Source organism: Vipera berus (assembly GCF_964194415.1).
Source record: "Vipera berus genome assembly, chromosome: 11".
NCBI lineage: Eukaryota > Metazoa > Chordata > Lepidosauria > Squamata > Viperidae > Vipera > Vipera berus.
Window position 1 is genome coordinate 14570696 of NC_138214.1, and position 14581 is coordinate 14585276.

Below are 14581 nucleotides of genomic sequence, written 5' to 3' on the forward strand. Positions count from 1 at the left end.
AGAGGAGTGCAGGCCTAGGAACAGCTAAGATCCTGCGCAGAAACCCAGCAAAGCACAGGGTAGGACTTCTTACCTGGTCAGTTTTATTGTTTTCCTGAAATCATTTGTGATTGGAGCCTTATAACCTCCTTTCCTTAATAAGGAATCTATGGTCTGAATGTGGTCCCAGCCTGTTGAATTAGAAGAGGACACACCAAGAAAATCAGCTCTAAAAGCTTTGCAGAAGGTTTTAACTGATTGCAGAGAATACAAATTGCCTGGAGATTTGTACTTCTAGGGAGAATTCACGCAGGTAAGCTGGCTAAAGCCGAACATTTCCAAAAGAACGCAAGACTAGGAGGAATAATCCCCAATAAACAATGCTACCTTATGATCAGTGTTGTGTTCACTTATGAGAACCAGTGTTAACACAATCTGGTGCTGGCTGGGGATGATGGAAACCTGGCGTTCCGTACCACACCAAGGCCAAGTCTGGGGGCCCAATTGTGTGTAGGAAAGTCTAAATTAATAATTCTTAATCATCCATAGTGCAGTGTGTTGCAGATTTAGTAGGACAACTGCTATGTTAATGTACAGTAGCTAGCCTCTTTTGAAACTAACGTGCCTTTTTAATAAAACTTGTTAATCGGAAAAGGGGCTACCGGAACGCTTCTGAATATTCAATCAGCCATGATGTGCACTGGGAAATTTTGTTGCTATTTAAATGTCTTGACCCTTTTTCTGGAATAACAGAGAGGAGGAGGAGGAATCAAAGGTAGATTGTTGTCTCTCTTTTGTTATTTATATTCCAATCAATATTCTAAATCCAGGCAGTTTAGAACAAACCAGCATGAAAGACCCTTGAAATGAAATCCGTTTTGTAGCACAGAGGTCAAATATTATGTTTTAATCAAAGGAGATGACCTTTGAGCCAGGCAACCCAACACAACTATTGCTTGGTTCCTGCCTGTCAGAAAGTTTTGAGAGCAATGGCAATGCAATAGGATTAACTACAGGTAGTCCCCGACTTCATCTAGTGACTGTTTACAGTTACGACGGCACTGGGAAAAAGGGGCTTATGACGTTTTCATACTGCAGCATCCCCGTGGTCACGTGATCAAAATTCAGACCCTTGGCAACTGGCATGTACTTATGACAGTTGCCGTGATCCCCTTTTGTGACCTTCTGACAAGCAATGTCAATGGGGAAGCCGGATTCACTTAATCAGCCGTGTTACTAACTTTAACACCTGCAGCAATTCATTTAACAACCGCGGAAAGAATTCAACGTATTTTCATATATGGTGGACCTGTAAAAAGGTTAAAGCTTTTTGGATTAAAATTTGGTGGAACATGCAAAAGATATTTAAGAAAAGGATAAAATTTTGTCCGCAATTGTTTTTACTGGGCATTATTACTGATACTACTGTTGTGGACACTAAGCTGATGTTGAACTTAATTACGGCAGCGAGACTTTTAGTAGCGCAATATTGGAAGAAGGAAGAACTGCCGACTATAGAGGAATGGACTTTAAAAGTTTCTAACCTGGCGGAAATGGCAAAGATCTCAGCGTATTTGAAAGACCATTCGCAACAGAGATATATTGTGGAGTGGAGAAGATGGATTGATTATATCCAGAATAAATATGGGACTAAAAAGTTTCATCTAGCATTTGAATAAGTATTGATGTGATATTTAAATTGCTTGTAGTCAGTTTATAAGAGTTAAAGTGCGATAGATTTAGTATTTTATTGTTGTTTGCATAAGGTAGACTATGATTGTTTGTATATTTATACCCTGTATTGAGCTCTGGGAAGTCGGGGAGGGGGGAGGGGGAGGGGAGGGAGGTGTTGGGGAGGGTTGGGGAGGGGGTTGGGAGGGGTTTTGTCTTTTTAAAAAATGTATTGTAAAACTTTTCAATTAAAAAAAACAACAACAACCGCGGCAAGAAAAGGTTGTAAAATGGGGGCAACACACACTTAACAACTGTCAGGTGCCCTGGCAACAAAATGTCTCGCTTAGCAATAGCAATGGAAATTTTGGGGCCAGTTGTGGTCATTAAGTCGAGGACAACCTGCACTTTGTCTATTACATACATATTGCTATCAAGGATAATAACATCCATGCAACTTTTCCAAATTATAAGCAGTTGGCCCTGCGTTTTCACAGCCCAGAAACCCTGACAAATATATAACTTCTAGTCACTTTTTTTAAAAAAATCCAATTTCCTACCAGTGAAAATTTTTACTAGCGCTTGCACTCCCTAAATGTCACTCTCTGAACTGTGAGCGTGGAAAATGTCCGCTAATGGTAGCTTTCGGTGGGAGGCCTGGCGTTTCTCCCATTTTTATGGCTCTTTACGTCCCTTACAAGGGGTCTTAGGGATACTTCAAAGAACCTGAGGTCAATTTTAGGACCGAGATTACACCTGATAGGGCGTAATTCTATTTCTTTGACTTGGGTGATGCCCTTTTTTCAGAGAATTATCTCAACAACCTATCTTAAGGGTGTATCTGAAAGGAATGTCAGAAGAGTCTACGGAGATTCTCGGTCCTCCAGGCCCTGGTTGTCCCAAAGGTGCTTTTTCAAGAGGCAACTGGACTTTGTTTTTCCTTGAAGAAGTTCTGCTTCTCATCCAAGAAGCTTCTTCATGTTCTGACGATGGTGGGAGGGAATAGTATTTATATTCCTTGAGGTCATCTGATCCTTAGCATTCTCTCTGAGAGTCCTTGAGGCCACTTGGGGGTTTATTTGTACCCTCAAGGGTCACCTGAATCAGAGAGTAAATTGAGCCAGCCCCCCCTCTACAGAAGGGGAGGCATATGACATCACCTCTCTCCTGCCTACAATGCAGTCCTTTCAGCGGTTCTAAGATTCCACACCCATTTGCACTCTGATTCAGGGTGACCCTGAGGGCATAGATAAACTCCAAGTGGCCTCAACAGCTCTCAGAGAGAATGTTAACGATCAGATGACCGCAAGGAATCCTTCTATTCCCTCCCACTACTCAGTCAGAAATGAAGAAGCTTCATTCTTCAAAGAAAAACGAAGTCCAGTTGCCTCTTGAAAAGACAATTTTGAGTCAGAACAGTGTCCTGGAGCAGTTGGGTAAGAGGAATTTTTTAAAAAATAAATAAATAAATAAAATAAAATCCTTTCATAAATGGTGGCAGTGCCCTTTTAAAAGAGCTTCTTGCATGGCTGGTGTCTGGAGTTTTTCTATCTGGATGGATGATTTTTCCCCCCACTGTCTGTCCCCACTGTTTGGCCCCATTGCTGCTTTGTTAGTATGTCTGGATCCCTGGAAATCTAGGGAGGCACTCCGAACCTAGGGAATCTGCTTTCGACAAGTGTGTAAGTGGAATTTAAAAGAAGAGTCATCCCTTACAATTAAAGGACTGCTCCATCATCTGACATCAGGGCAAGGTCAAATACTGCATTATAAGTTCCTAGGCATGTTTAAATTCTTCACCAGACCGTATGAGATAAAGCGAAACAATGACCTTGCTCCTTTGCAACCTCGGGTAAGTAGGTGGCCGTGCGTTTTGATCCTTTTTCATTGATGAATTCTATTCTAATGCCATGGACACCCACCTGAAAAAACAAAAAACCCGGCAGTTTTATTAGTACATTAAAAAAATAATAAGAAGAAAAGAAAACAAAGATTGTTAGAAAGATAAAACTCCCAATTTTGCATGATGATTATTATTATTATTGGACCGGGTTTCTTTCCCCTTCCTTGTAGGGTTTAAAACCACTTCAGTTTAGCCTTTTTGAAAGGAAGAATTCAGGACAAGCACATCTATTCCTCATTCAGAGGGTTTTGGGAGAGGAATGGAACCATTTAAAGCCTCTAGTGGTCCTCACAGAACAGGGCTCTTCAAACTTGGCCCTTTTAGGAATTTTGTGGACTTCAACTCCCAGAATTCCCCAGCCAGTCAAGGCTGGGGAATCCTGGGAGTTGAAGCCCACAAGTTCTAAAAGGGCCAGGTTTGAAGACTCCTGTCCTAGAAGCTCAAATCTAACTTGCAAACATTGGTCTGCTCCACTTCCCCTGTCAAAAATGATGACATTCGGCATGTGATACAGAGGCTGAAGCTGCTGAATTCAAAGCTCAGGAGAGGCAGCAGGTCGCAGGGCTGGAGCACTCTTACAAACACAACGACAAGGTTAACTATTTCAAGAAGCCAGGAGAAATCAGTGGATCCAGACATTTAGGAAAGGGTGGGTTGGTTTTGTTTTGTTAATTATGCTCTTGTGGCAAACTGCACTCTTGACTAACCCAGCTGTTAAGAGAGAGACACATTCAAATGCGGAACCCCCAGACGTACTAAAACACCAAAGGAAGAGAAGATTTTTGTGAGTTTTCTGTAGAGGCATTGCTGAGAGATACAAATGCAACTGGTACAAGTAACTTTGGGCTAATGGTGCTTTTCAGGTTTGTTTTTTTTAAGGAAGGCCCCACTTGTTTTTATTTTTAACCAGATACTTTCTCCCCCCCCCTGCCTGCTGGGTGATTCAAAGAAGTTACATGTGCATGTGCCTAGATAGAGGGGAATGAAAATAGGGCAGATCTTCTGGATCAAAAGTAAACCCAAAGCATCTACAGTACAGTTTGATCGTGCTAACATGTGTAAGATTCTTCCTTAGAATTAACATTAGATATGAACGTTCGGCTTTTTTCTCAATTGCTCTAGAAAAGGCATGCCTTTTCCAAAACTGGTTCAGAAAACTCATCAAAGCAGTTTCCTGCAGGTAGTCCTTGACTTACAACTGTTTCTTTAATGACCGTTCAAAGTTACAATGGCACTAAAAAAGGGACTTGTGACTTGTTTTTCACACTTACGACCGCTTCAGCATCCCCTTGGTCATATGATCAAAATTTGGATGCTTGGCCACTGGCAAGTATTTGTGGGCAATTATGGTGTCCTGGCCCCCACGTGATCCCCTTTTGTGACCATCAGACAAGCAAAATCAATGTGAAAGCCAGATTCACAATTGTGTTACTAATTTGACAACTGCAATCGTTCACTTAACAACAGTGGCAAGAAAGGTCACAAAATGGGGCAAAACTCACTTAGCGAATGTCTTGCATAGTTACCGAAATTTTGGGCTCGATTGTCGTAAGTTGAGGACTACCTGTACTAGACTAAAGACCAATTGGTACTCAGCCTGCAAATGCCAACTATTATATTAACTATGCTGAATGATAGATGAGATAGCAGGCCATAGAAGTTCAAAGAATCGTAAGGCTGTAAGGGACCTTGGAGGTCTTCTAGTCCAACCCCCTGGGCATTTCTGTAAAAAAAATCCCTCCCCAACCCTTTCATGCAGCTACTTGGTTGGGTAGGTGGAGCCTATGTCCCAGAACTACGAGGCTCAAGAGTATTCAACACCTCCTTACCACACCTTGGTGTAAGTTCACAATGTAAAATATATCCACCTTCATGTCACTTAACAGAGTAGGGAAAAAAATCAAACGGCTTCTAAACTCTGAGACTCCTAAGTTATAGTGCACTTAAGTTATGTTCTGAACTCAACTTCCTAAATGCAGGGCTCTGACATAGAAGAATGAATAAGCAAGAAATGACGGCTATTTCTGGGGACCAGACTGCAGGGAGAAATAACACCAGGAAGTTGGCTGTTAACAACAGCCAGCTCTAATATGTCAGATGAGTAACAAGTTCTCACAATTGCAAGGTTAGGGATAGAAATGAAGCTGGTGAGACAGGAACTTTGCAGTTGCCAGGCTCAAAAAAATCACGATGTCATAATGTAGTTGTCTTCCACCCACAGCCTTGGTCACTTAATTGTTGATGTGGAAATGTGGAAGGAAAGAAAAAAAAAGCCTACAATTTTAATTCCGGCACACGGATCATATATATAGGCTTTGATTGCTGTGTGCACTAGAGGGGCAAATCTTTTTGTGCGTGTTGCTCTATTCTTGCAATAAAGAAACTAATCTTGTCATATCGGGGAGTATTCTGGCAAGAAGGCTGTTTCTGAATATAGGTTAGGTGTCTGGAGACTGGAGATGTATTGCTGGGCCTAGCATGAAGCTTGCCGCTTATATCCACACGTTTTCCCAGACAATGCTACCACCAAAGGAGAGTCAGGCAAAATGTATTGTATTGGAACGAGAAAGGATTTTGGAGGTCAAATCCTCTGCCCAAACAGGAGATCCTACACTGTTCTGAACAAATGACTGGTCCAATTCTCTTCTTGAAAACCTCCAGTGATGGAGCACCTACAACTTCTGAAGCCAAGCCGTTCCACTGATTAATTGTTCTTATTGTCAGGAACTTTCTCCGGCTTAGTTCTAGGTTGCTTCTCTCTTTATTAAGCTTCCATCTGTTACTTTTTGCCTTGCTTTCAGGTGCTTTGGAGAATCTTGTCTACCGGGACGTATGAGCTGCAGGAAAAACATTAGTTTGTTTTGTGCCTTATGACTCCTAGTGCCTGGCTGGACAAAGTGATTTTCAGAAGTGGTTTGCCATTGCCTCCTTCCTAGGGCTCAGAGAGTGTGACTGGCTTAAAGTCATCCAGCTATGGAGGTATAAATTTCCAGGATATGATCAATGAAGCAAAGGGAAGAGTATCCTGCCTGGATAATACGGAAAGGAATGCAGCTGCTGGAATATCCGTTCAGTGTACTCGATTACAAAGAGAAGTCAAGGAACATTTCCTTAAATTCTCAATCCTGTACTTAAAAAGAATCTGGATTCTGCACTTATTAACTGCGGGGTGGGGGATGGGGTGGGGTTGGGAGGTGGGTGCTGATTAGCTTCTTGGTAGGAACGTAAAAAGGGCTTTATTACTAAGTTTTATCCTGACTTATTTACTGGGGGACAAGAGAGGGGAAATATTCTGGATCCAAAACTGATTTAATTTGCATCTATTGGATAGCAGTGGTGGGATTCAAATAGGGGAACAACCAGTTCTCTGCATGGATGCCACTTCCGGAAGTCCACTCTGGGCCTGGGCCACAAAAAATTAGCTACTGGTTCTGCCAAAGTGGTGCGAACCGGCTGAATCCCACCACTGATTGGACGTATGCTTCCCCACCCCCCCTTTTGGGAAAGACCAGGTGGTTCTGCCCCAGGCGCCTAATGGACCCGGAACGGTTCCAGATGGCGCTTGGTTCTATACCCATCGCCCTCACCCACAGCCCAGTCGATGCCTTGGTGGATGCCTGGGAAAGGGCGGCCGCCAGGGCACTTGACTGTGTTGTACCCTTGCGACCTCTGACCCAGCGCAGATCCCGCTGGGCTCCATGGTTTTCTGCAGAGCTCCGGGAGATGAAGCGTCGGAGACGGGGTCTAGAGAGCGGTTGGAGGTCCAGCCGATCCGAATCTGACCGATTGCAGTTAAGAACCTTTATAAGGTCTTATCTTGCGGCGATGAGGACGGCGAAGTCTAATTACTTCGCTGCCCTCATCGCGTCCGCAGATAATCGCCCGGACGCCCTGTTTAGGGTGACTCGCTCCCTCCTTAACCAGGAGGTGAGGGAGGATCCCTTACAGGGACGGGCCAAGGAGTTTAGTCATCATCTGACGGACAAAATCGCTCAGATCCGGGCCGGTCTGGACTCTGACTGGGCGGAGTCTGACGTGGAGGAATCGGATGGTCTTGAGCATGTTATCTGGACTGAGTTCGATCCTGTTTCTCCTGATGATGTGGACAGGATCATGGGGAGGCTGAGCTCCACCACCTGTTTGTTGGATCCGTGCCCCTCCTGGCTGGTTTACGCAGCCCGGGAGGAGACACGAGGCTGGTTCCAGGCAGTAATAACTGCTTCTTTGAAGGAGGGTGTCTTCCCCGCCGCCTTGAAGGAGGCGGTGGTGAGACCCCTCCTCAAAAAGCCTGTCCTGGACCCGGCTGTTTTAAATAATTATCGTCCAGTCTCCAACCTTCGCTTTTTGGCGAAGGTTGTTGAGAGTGTGGTGGCGCATCAGCTTCCTCTGTTCCTGGAGGAAACTGATTATCTGGACCCGTACCAATTGGGCTTCAGGCCCGGGCACAGCACGGAGATGGCATTGGTTGCGCTGGTGAATGATCTCTGGCGGGCTCGGGACAGGGGTTGTTCCTCTGTCCTAGTCCTATTAGATCTCTCAGCGGCTTTTGATACCATCGACCATGGTATCCTACTGCAGCGTCTCAGGGGTTTGGGAGTGGGAGGCACCATTTTACGGTGGTTCTCCTCCTATCTCCTGGGCCGTTCACAGTCAGTGTTGATGGGAGGGCAGAGGTCCACCCCGAGGCCTCTCATTTGTGGAGTTCCTCAGGGGTCGGTTCTCTCTCCCCTCCTGTTCAACATCTACATGAAGCCGCTGGGTGAGATCATTCGTGGTTTCGGGGTGGGGTATCATCAGTACGCTGATGATACCCAACTTTTTCTTTCCACCCCGAACCAACCCAGCGATGCCCTCACCGTGATGTCCCATTGCCTGGAGGCGGTCCAGGTCTGGATGGGGAGAAACAGGCTTCGTCTCAATCCTGCCAAGACTGAGTGGCTGTGCATATTGGCATCTCGGGTTAACCAGACCATTCCACCTTTAACGATGGGGGGTGAGGTGTTACCCCCCGTTGATAGGGCTCGCAACTTGTGCGTCCTCCTTGACTCCCGGCTCAATTTTGAAGACCCTATAGGAGCCGTGACCAGGGGGGCTTCTGCCCAGGTTCGCCTGGTGCGCCAGTTGCGACCCTACCTGGACCAAGATGCCCTATGCACAGTCACTCATGCGCTCGTGACCTCCCGTTTAGACTACTCCTTGAGGACCACTCAGAGGCTTCAGCTGGTGCAGAATGCGGCCGCGCGAGTTGTGATGGGGGTTTCCCGATACTCCCATGTAACACCTCTACTCCGCGAGCTGCATTGGCTCCCGGTTGCCCTCCGGGTGAGATTCAAGGTGCTGGTGATGACCTATAAAGCCCTAAATGGCTTGGGTCTGGGATATCTGAGGGAACACCTGCTGCCAGCATCAAGTTCCCTTCGTCCAGTGCGCTCCCACAGGGAGGGTCTTCTCAGGGTGCCGCCGGTAAAAGATTGCCGACGGATAACACCCAGGGGGAGAGCCTTCTCAGTGGGTGCACCTACCCTCTGGAACCAGCTGCCCGTGGAGCTGAGGACTGCCCCCGACCTCTGTTCATTCCGCCAGGACCTGAAGACCTGGCTCTTTGAGCTCTCTGGCCCAGGCTGAGAATTTTAATTTTAATTTTAATTGGGGTTTTTACTTTTTTTCAGGGATTAATGTAATTTTTTAATTGTTTTTAACTTTTGTATTTCTTGTTTTAAATACCCTGTAAACCGCCCTGAGTCCTTCGGGAAAGGGCGGTATATAAATCTAATAAAATAAATAAATAAATAAATAAAGAAGCTATTCCAATGCCAAGAATGGAAAGAGGATGTAAGTACAGGTGGTCCTTGACTTACGACAACAATTGAATCTAGAATTTCTCTTAAGTGAATTTTGCCCTGTTTTTGCGACCTTTTCTTGCCACAGATGTTAAGTGAATCACTGCAATTGCCAAAGGGGAACACGTGACCCCTAGGGACGCTGCCACCGTCATAAAGATGAGCCAGTGGCCAAGCGGCTGAATTTTCGTCCCATGACTGTTGGGATGCTGCAAATGGTCGTTAAGTGTAAAAAATGGTCATGACTCCCCTTTCTTCCCCCAATGCCGCTGTAACTCTGATTACTAAACGTATACTTGCAAGTCAAGGGCTACCCGTAATCTGTTGACTGTTTTGTTAAGTGCTTGGAAAACCCTGTGAAGGATCTAGTCTGGGATCTAGGGACAGCAGCTAAATCATCCAGTTAACCTCCTTGAACTGATTCTGCTCCCAAAGAAGAACTGTTTGGATCCTGGCCTAAAGGGTCTGCCTTAACTGAGTCTGTCTGTTCCCTTGGCAATAAAACAGTAATGCAAAACATCTGAAGGAATGAAGCTGGATGGGGTTTACTGCCCATCTGAAAATCCAGCCTAATTTGGACTTGCAATTTTTGTTTTAGCAACTATTCTTTCTTGTGGCTCCCTCCTTTCCAGATGGATGAAAACAACTTTTGCTTTGTGGGGGGAACGGAATCAATCTAGGGATCAGCGTTTAGTAGCTCCCACTAAATCTTGCCTTGTTTCGTTAATTGCCTTGCTATTTCAATTAATATTTTTATATAAGATGTATTATTAACCAGATGAACTTTTTTTTTAAAAAGATATGCAAATACATGCAAATTAACGACATTAATGGTTCTAGGAATAATTGAAAGAAATCCTGTGGCTGTCTTTTCTGCCTGGGCATGAGAGAAAGAGAGAAACATGCAAGAGAATCAGGAGAGAATGATTACTAAAAAATTATTCCTGTCTACATGCTCTTAATTCCCACCCGCCTTGCAATATGAAATGGCTTGTCATTTTTTTTCAATTAGAATACAAAAAAAGACTGTGTAACTAATGCTCTATCTCACAAATGAGGGGGCAGGGTCATCTTTCTATAAAAGCTACAGAAAACTCAACCTTATCCTGTAGGAAAACTATGCCTTTTCACTGCTGAGATATCACTGATCTTCAAACCCTCAAGAGAGTGAAAAACGCTTAAAAAAACCTCACAACACACTCAAGAGCTCTTCATTCAAGGCAAAAGCAACATCAGGTCCTTTGTAGTTAAGACTCTCAACGCTGCTTTTGATTATTTTGATGAAACCTGAAACATTTATTTATTTTTTTCAAACATGGAGAATGCCATGACTACTTTCAAGGTGGGTGGAAAATAGAAGGGGGGGGGGGCTTACAAACTACAATGGAGATGTCTATGGAGGTCCTCAAGTCATCCAGGTCATGGTTGTCCAAGGGTGCTTTTTCAAGAGGCAACTGGACTTTTATTTTGTTTTTTTCCTTGAAGATGTTTCACTTCTCATTTCAGAGCTGAAGAAGCTTCTTAGATGAGAAGCAAAACATCTTCAGGGAAAAACAAAGAAAGTCCAGTTAACTCTTGAAGAAGCATCTTTGGGACAATGGAGAGGCTCATACTCCTGAAGATCAAAGGGACGACATCTTTGGATGTCAAAACACAATAATGTCCCCTTGTTGGTGTCCCAATTTTTCCTATGGAAGGGCAATCGTTTACTGATGCTGAAAATGTTAGCCAATGCCTTTCGAACACTTCCGAGAGCAAAGTCTGATTCCCTTATTTTGATCATCTCCACCAGTGAAAAATCAGGACTGCAGTATTAGCCATGGGGATAGCTTCTGCCAAAAGAATAGAGGAAAGAGATCTCTGCAGCTTTGGAATCAGTTGGAAAGTGGTGCTTCAGAATATAGAGGCATGCAATATAGGCAACTTATTAAAGCACCCATGTCTTTTTCCAGAAGGGCACAACGACAGCAGGGAGATTTTCACTGTAGCCAGACAACCTTGGAAAAAATTAGCGGCGGACATGATAATTACAGAATAACAGAATTGGAAGGGATCTTGGAGGTCTTCCTTCCAACCTCCTGGAAACCCTATATCAGGGGTCTGCAAACTTGACAACTTTAAGACTTGTGGACCTCAGCTCCCAGAATTCCTCAGGCTGAGGAATTCTGGGAGCTGAAGTCCACAAGTCTTAAAGCTGTCAAGGTTGCAGACCCTTGCCCTATACCATTCTGGATAAATGGCAGTCTAATCTTTTCTTAAAAACCTCCAGTGATGGAGCACCTGCAACTTTGGAGGGAAGGTGTCCCTCTGCTTAAGAAATTTCTCCTTAATTCTAAGTTGGATGTCTCTTTGAGAAGCTTCATATAACAAGGATGGGCAACTATGGCGCCTTCACGAACGCTTGTCAGCCCATTCAAACCCTCTATTCCCAACACAATTTCTAGCCCTGGGCCAACTCTATCTTAGATTCCCAGTGTTGTTGCTGAAATGATTTGGCAACTGATAAATACGAGGCATGAAGGAAAAAAGGAAGTCAAAAGAAACCAACAGAGAACCCCAAGGCTGTGGATCTGCTCAGCATCACTTCCCATCCCCAAAAAGGTTCAATTCATGCCAGTTTCAGCCAATTATACGCATGCATCACAGGAGCAACGTGCCTTAAGAGGAAGACTGCAAAGTAGAACGGTGTCATGAGTCTTAAATCAATTAAATAAATGCATGCTTAAAGCCAGATCATGTTCTTGCTGATGCACCCATGTACCAGGCTCATCGTGGGCGAAAAAAGGATTTAGGATGCACAACCATATATATATATATGCAGCCATTTTCCCATTTTTAAGGAACTCTGCCTGGTCAACTTCATAAATATTTTCTCAGCTCTGAAACACCTGTTGTCCCCAATATCATGATTTATACTTTTGCCCTTGTTTTTTCCCCTCTTTCACAGTTTTTCATAACCCTGTCCTCTCCTTCCCTTACTCTCTTAACAGAAATGCAGGGTATAATATTTTGTAGAAATAATAACAATGGGATACAAAAGAAAAAAAAGAAAAAACAAATTTAGAGCAGGTAAAAGAAAGGTAAAGGTTTCCTCCTGTCCAATTGTGTCTAATTCTAGTGGCAATGCTCTTTTCCATTTCTTAGCCAAGGAAGCCAAGTGTTGTCCAAAGTCTTGTGGCCAGCATGACATTACAGTGTCCCAATACCTTCCCATCAAAATGGAGCCTATTGATTTACTCGCGTTTCCATGCTTTGCATGCTTTCGAACTGCTAGGTGGGCAGGAGCTGAGGCAGGAACGGGAACTCATCCCTTCGGGTCTTGAACCTGAGCTGTCAACTTTCCAGCTGACAAGCTCAGTGTCTTTAACCGCTGAGCCATTGCGCCCTCTAAATTTAGGGCAGCTGTTCTAAATTGGGGTGCCCTCCAGTTGCATGGACTTCAACTTCCAGAATTCTCAAGCCAGGAAGGGCATTGTTGAAAATTCTGGGTGTTGAGGTTCATTCATCAGAAGACAGACAAGTTTTTTAAAAAAAACTAAGTGAAAGTTTGATTTTCAGCTGAAAGATGAACAAATCTTCATATTTTTTCCCCCAGCATTACTAGTTTCCTAAAAATTAAAACTATATTTGTCTGGGCCATTCTGATTGCTTTATGTGATCTGAAGGAAAGATGAGATTGAAATGGGAACCATCTCTTTTCCCTAATAGCCTCTTTCAACTTCTCATTTTTCCCTTTAAAAATTTCCAGAGCTTAGTTCTCCTTCCGCAGTCTCTTTTCTTAGGAACCATCTCACTGCTGTGTCTCCCTTCAGGAGATAAGCTGTGATCTTTTTCATCAGGCAATTTGCTCTACATATCTACAGGCCACGGTTAAGAACTGTGGGTTAAAAAAATAAAAAATAAAATAAATTCAATAGGGGCCTCACATAAATCGTGTTCAAATAAGCGTTTGCCCAGAGCTGTCAAGTGTGATTTGCTTGAGCCATATGCGCTTCAAAGGTCTGACACCACTGATAAAAAAATTCCAACGATTCTTTAAGCTTCCCAATAAAATGTAATTTTCTCTACGCTAACGCCTTGTCAACACCTCCAGCCAATTATCCACGCTGTTTCTGATGAGAGAATAGGTTTGTGGTTCTTAAACAGGAAACACCAGGTAGCAAGAACTGTACATTCAAGACAATCCTTTTCTGAATTTGGTTAACTTTGTGTGTGTGTGTGTGCCTTCCAGTCAATCTAGATCAGACATGTCAAACACAAGGCCCGGGGGCCGGATGCGGCCCACGAAGCCATCCTGGAAACAGTGAAGGAATGGCCCCCACTGCCTTGGCCCTGGCCCAGAGACCCTCCTTCTGCCAGAGACCCTCAGATCTGTCCCACTCCTGCCCAGGCCCCCATAGGCACCCTTGATGCCAACGATGTAGAGCTGGCCACGCCCATCCAGTAGGCCATACGCACTCTAGCCACGCCTACCCAGTAGGCCACGCCCACCCTGGCCATACCCACCCGGCCCCCTGAGGGCAACCGCAATGCTGATGCGGCCCTCAATGAAATTGAGTTTGACACCCCTGCTCTAGATAGCAACAGAAGAGAATATGTAGAACACAGAATAATGGAGTTGAAAGGGACCTGGAAGGTGGTCTTCTCCAACCCCCTGCTCAAGCGGGAGACCCTGCACCATTTCAGACAAATGGTTGCCCAGTCTTTTTTTAACAGCCTCCAGTGATGGGGCTACCCACAACTTCTGAAGGCAAGCGGTTCCACTGGTTGATTGTTCTCAGTATTAGGAAATTTCTCCTTAGTTCTCGGTTGCATCTCTGCTTGGTTAGTTTTGATCCATTGGGTCATGTCTTGCCTTCTGGTGCTTTGGAGAATAGTTTGACCCCCCTCTTCTTTGTGGCAGCCCCTCAAATACTGGAACACTGCTATCATGTCTCCCCTTTTCACTAGACTAGACATACCCAATGCCTGCAATCATTCTTCATATGTTTTAGCCTCTACTTGTAGCTCAGAGTTGAACTGTGGGTTTCTTGGTGCTCTCTAAGCTTGGTGGTTTCTTTGCGGACGTTTCATTACCCAACCAGATAATCTCTTCAGGGTGTCATCATCATCATCATCATCATCAAGAATATTACCTAGTTGGGTAATGAAATGTCTGCAAACCCCCCCCCCCCCACCAAGCTCAGAG

At 44.4% G+C, this 14581-nt stretch overlaps 1 protein-coding gene across 1 annotated transcript in view; it reads right to left on the reverse strand.

Annotated features, from left to right (window-relative positions):
- The window catches only part of AMMECR1 (AMMECR nuclear protein 1), a gene marked incomplete at its 5' end in the record, with an annotated part of 83211 nt that overhangs the window by 6643 nt on the left and 61987 nt on the right, over positions 1 to 14581 (reverse strand). Inside the window, 2 exons of the mRNA XM_081336701.1 lie at positions 74 to 170; positions 3482 to 3572. Of these exons, the coding sequence (XP_081192827.1) occupies positions 74 to 170; positions 3482 to 3572 (188 nt within the window). The remainder of the gene's footprint in view (positions 1 to 73; positions 171 to 3481; positions 3573 to 14581) is intronic.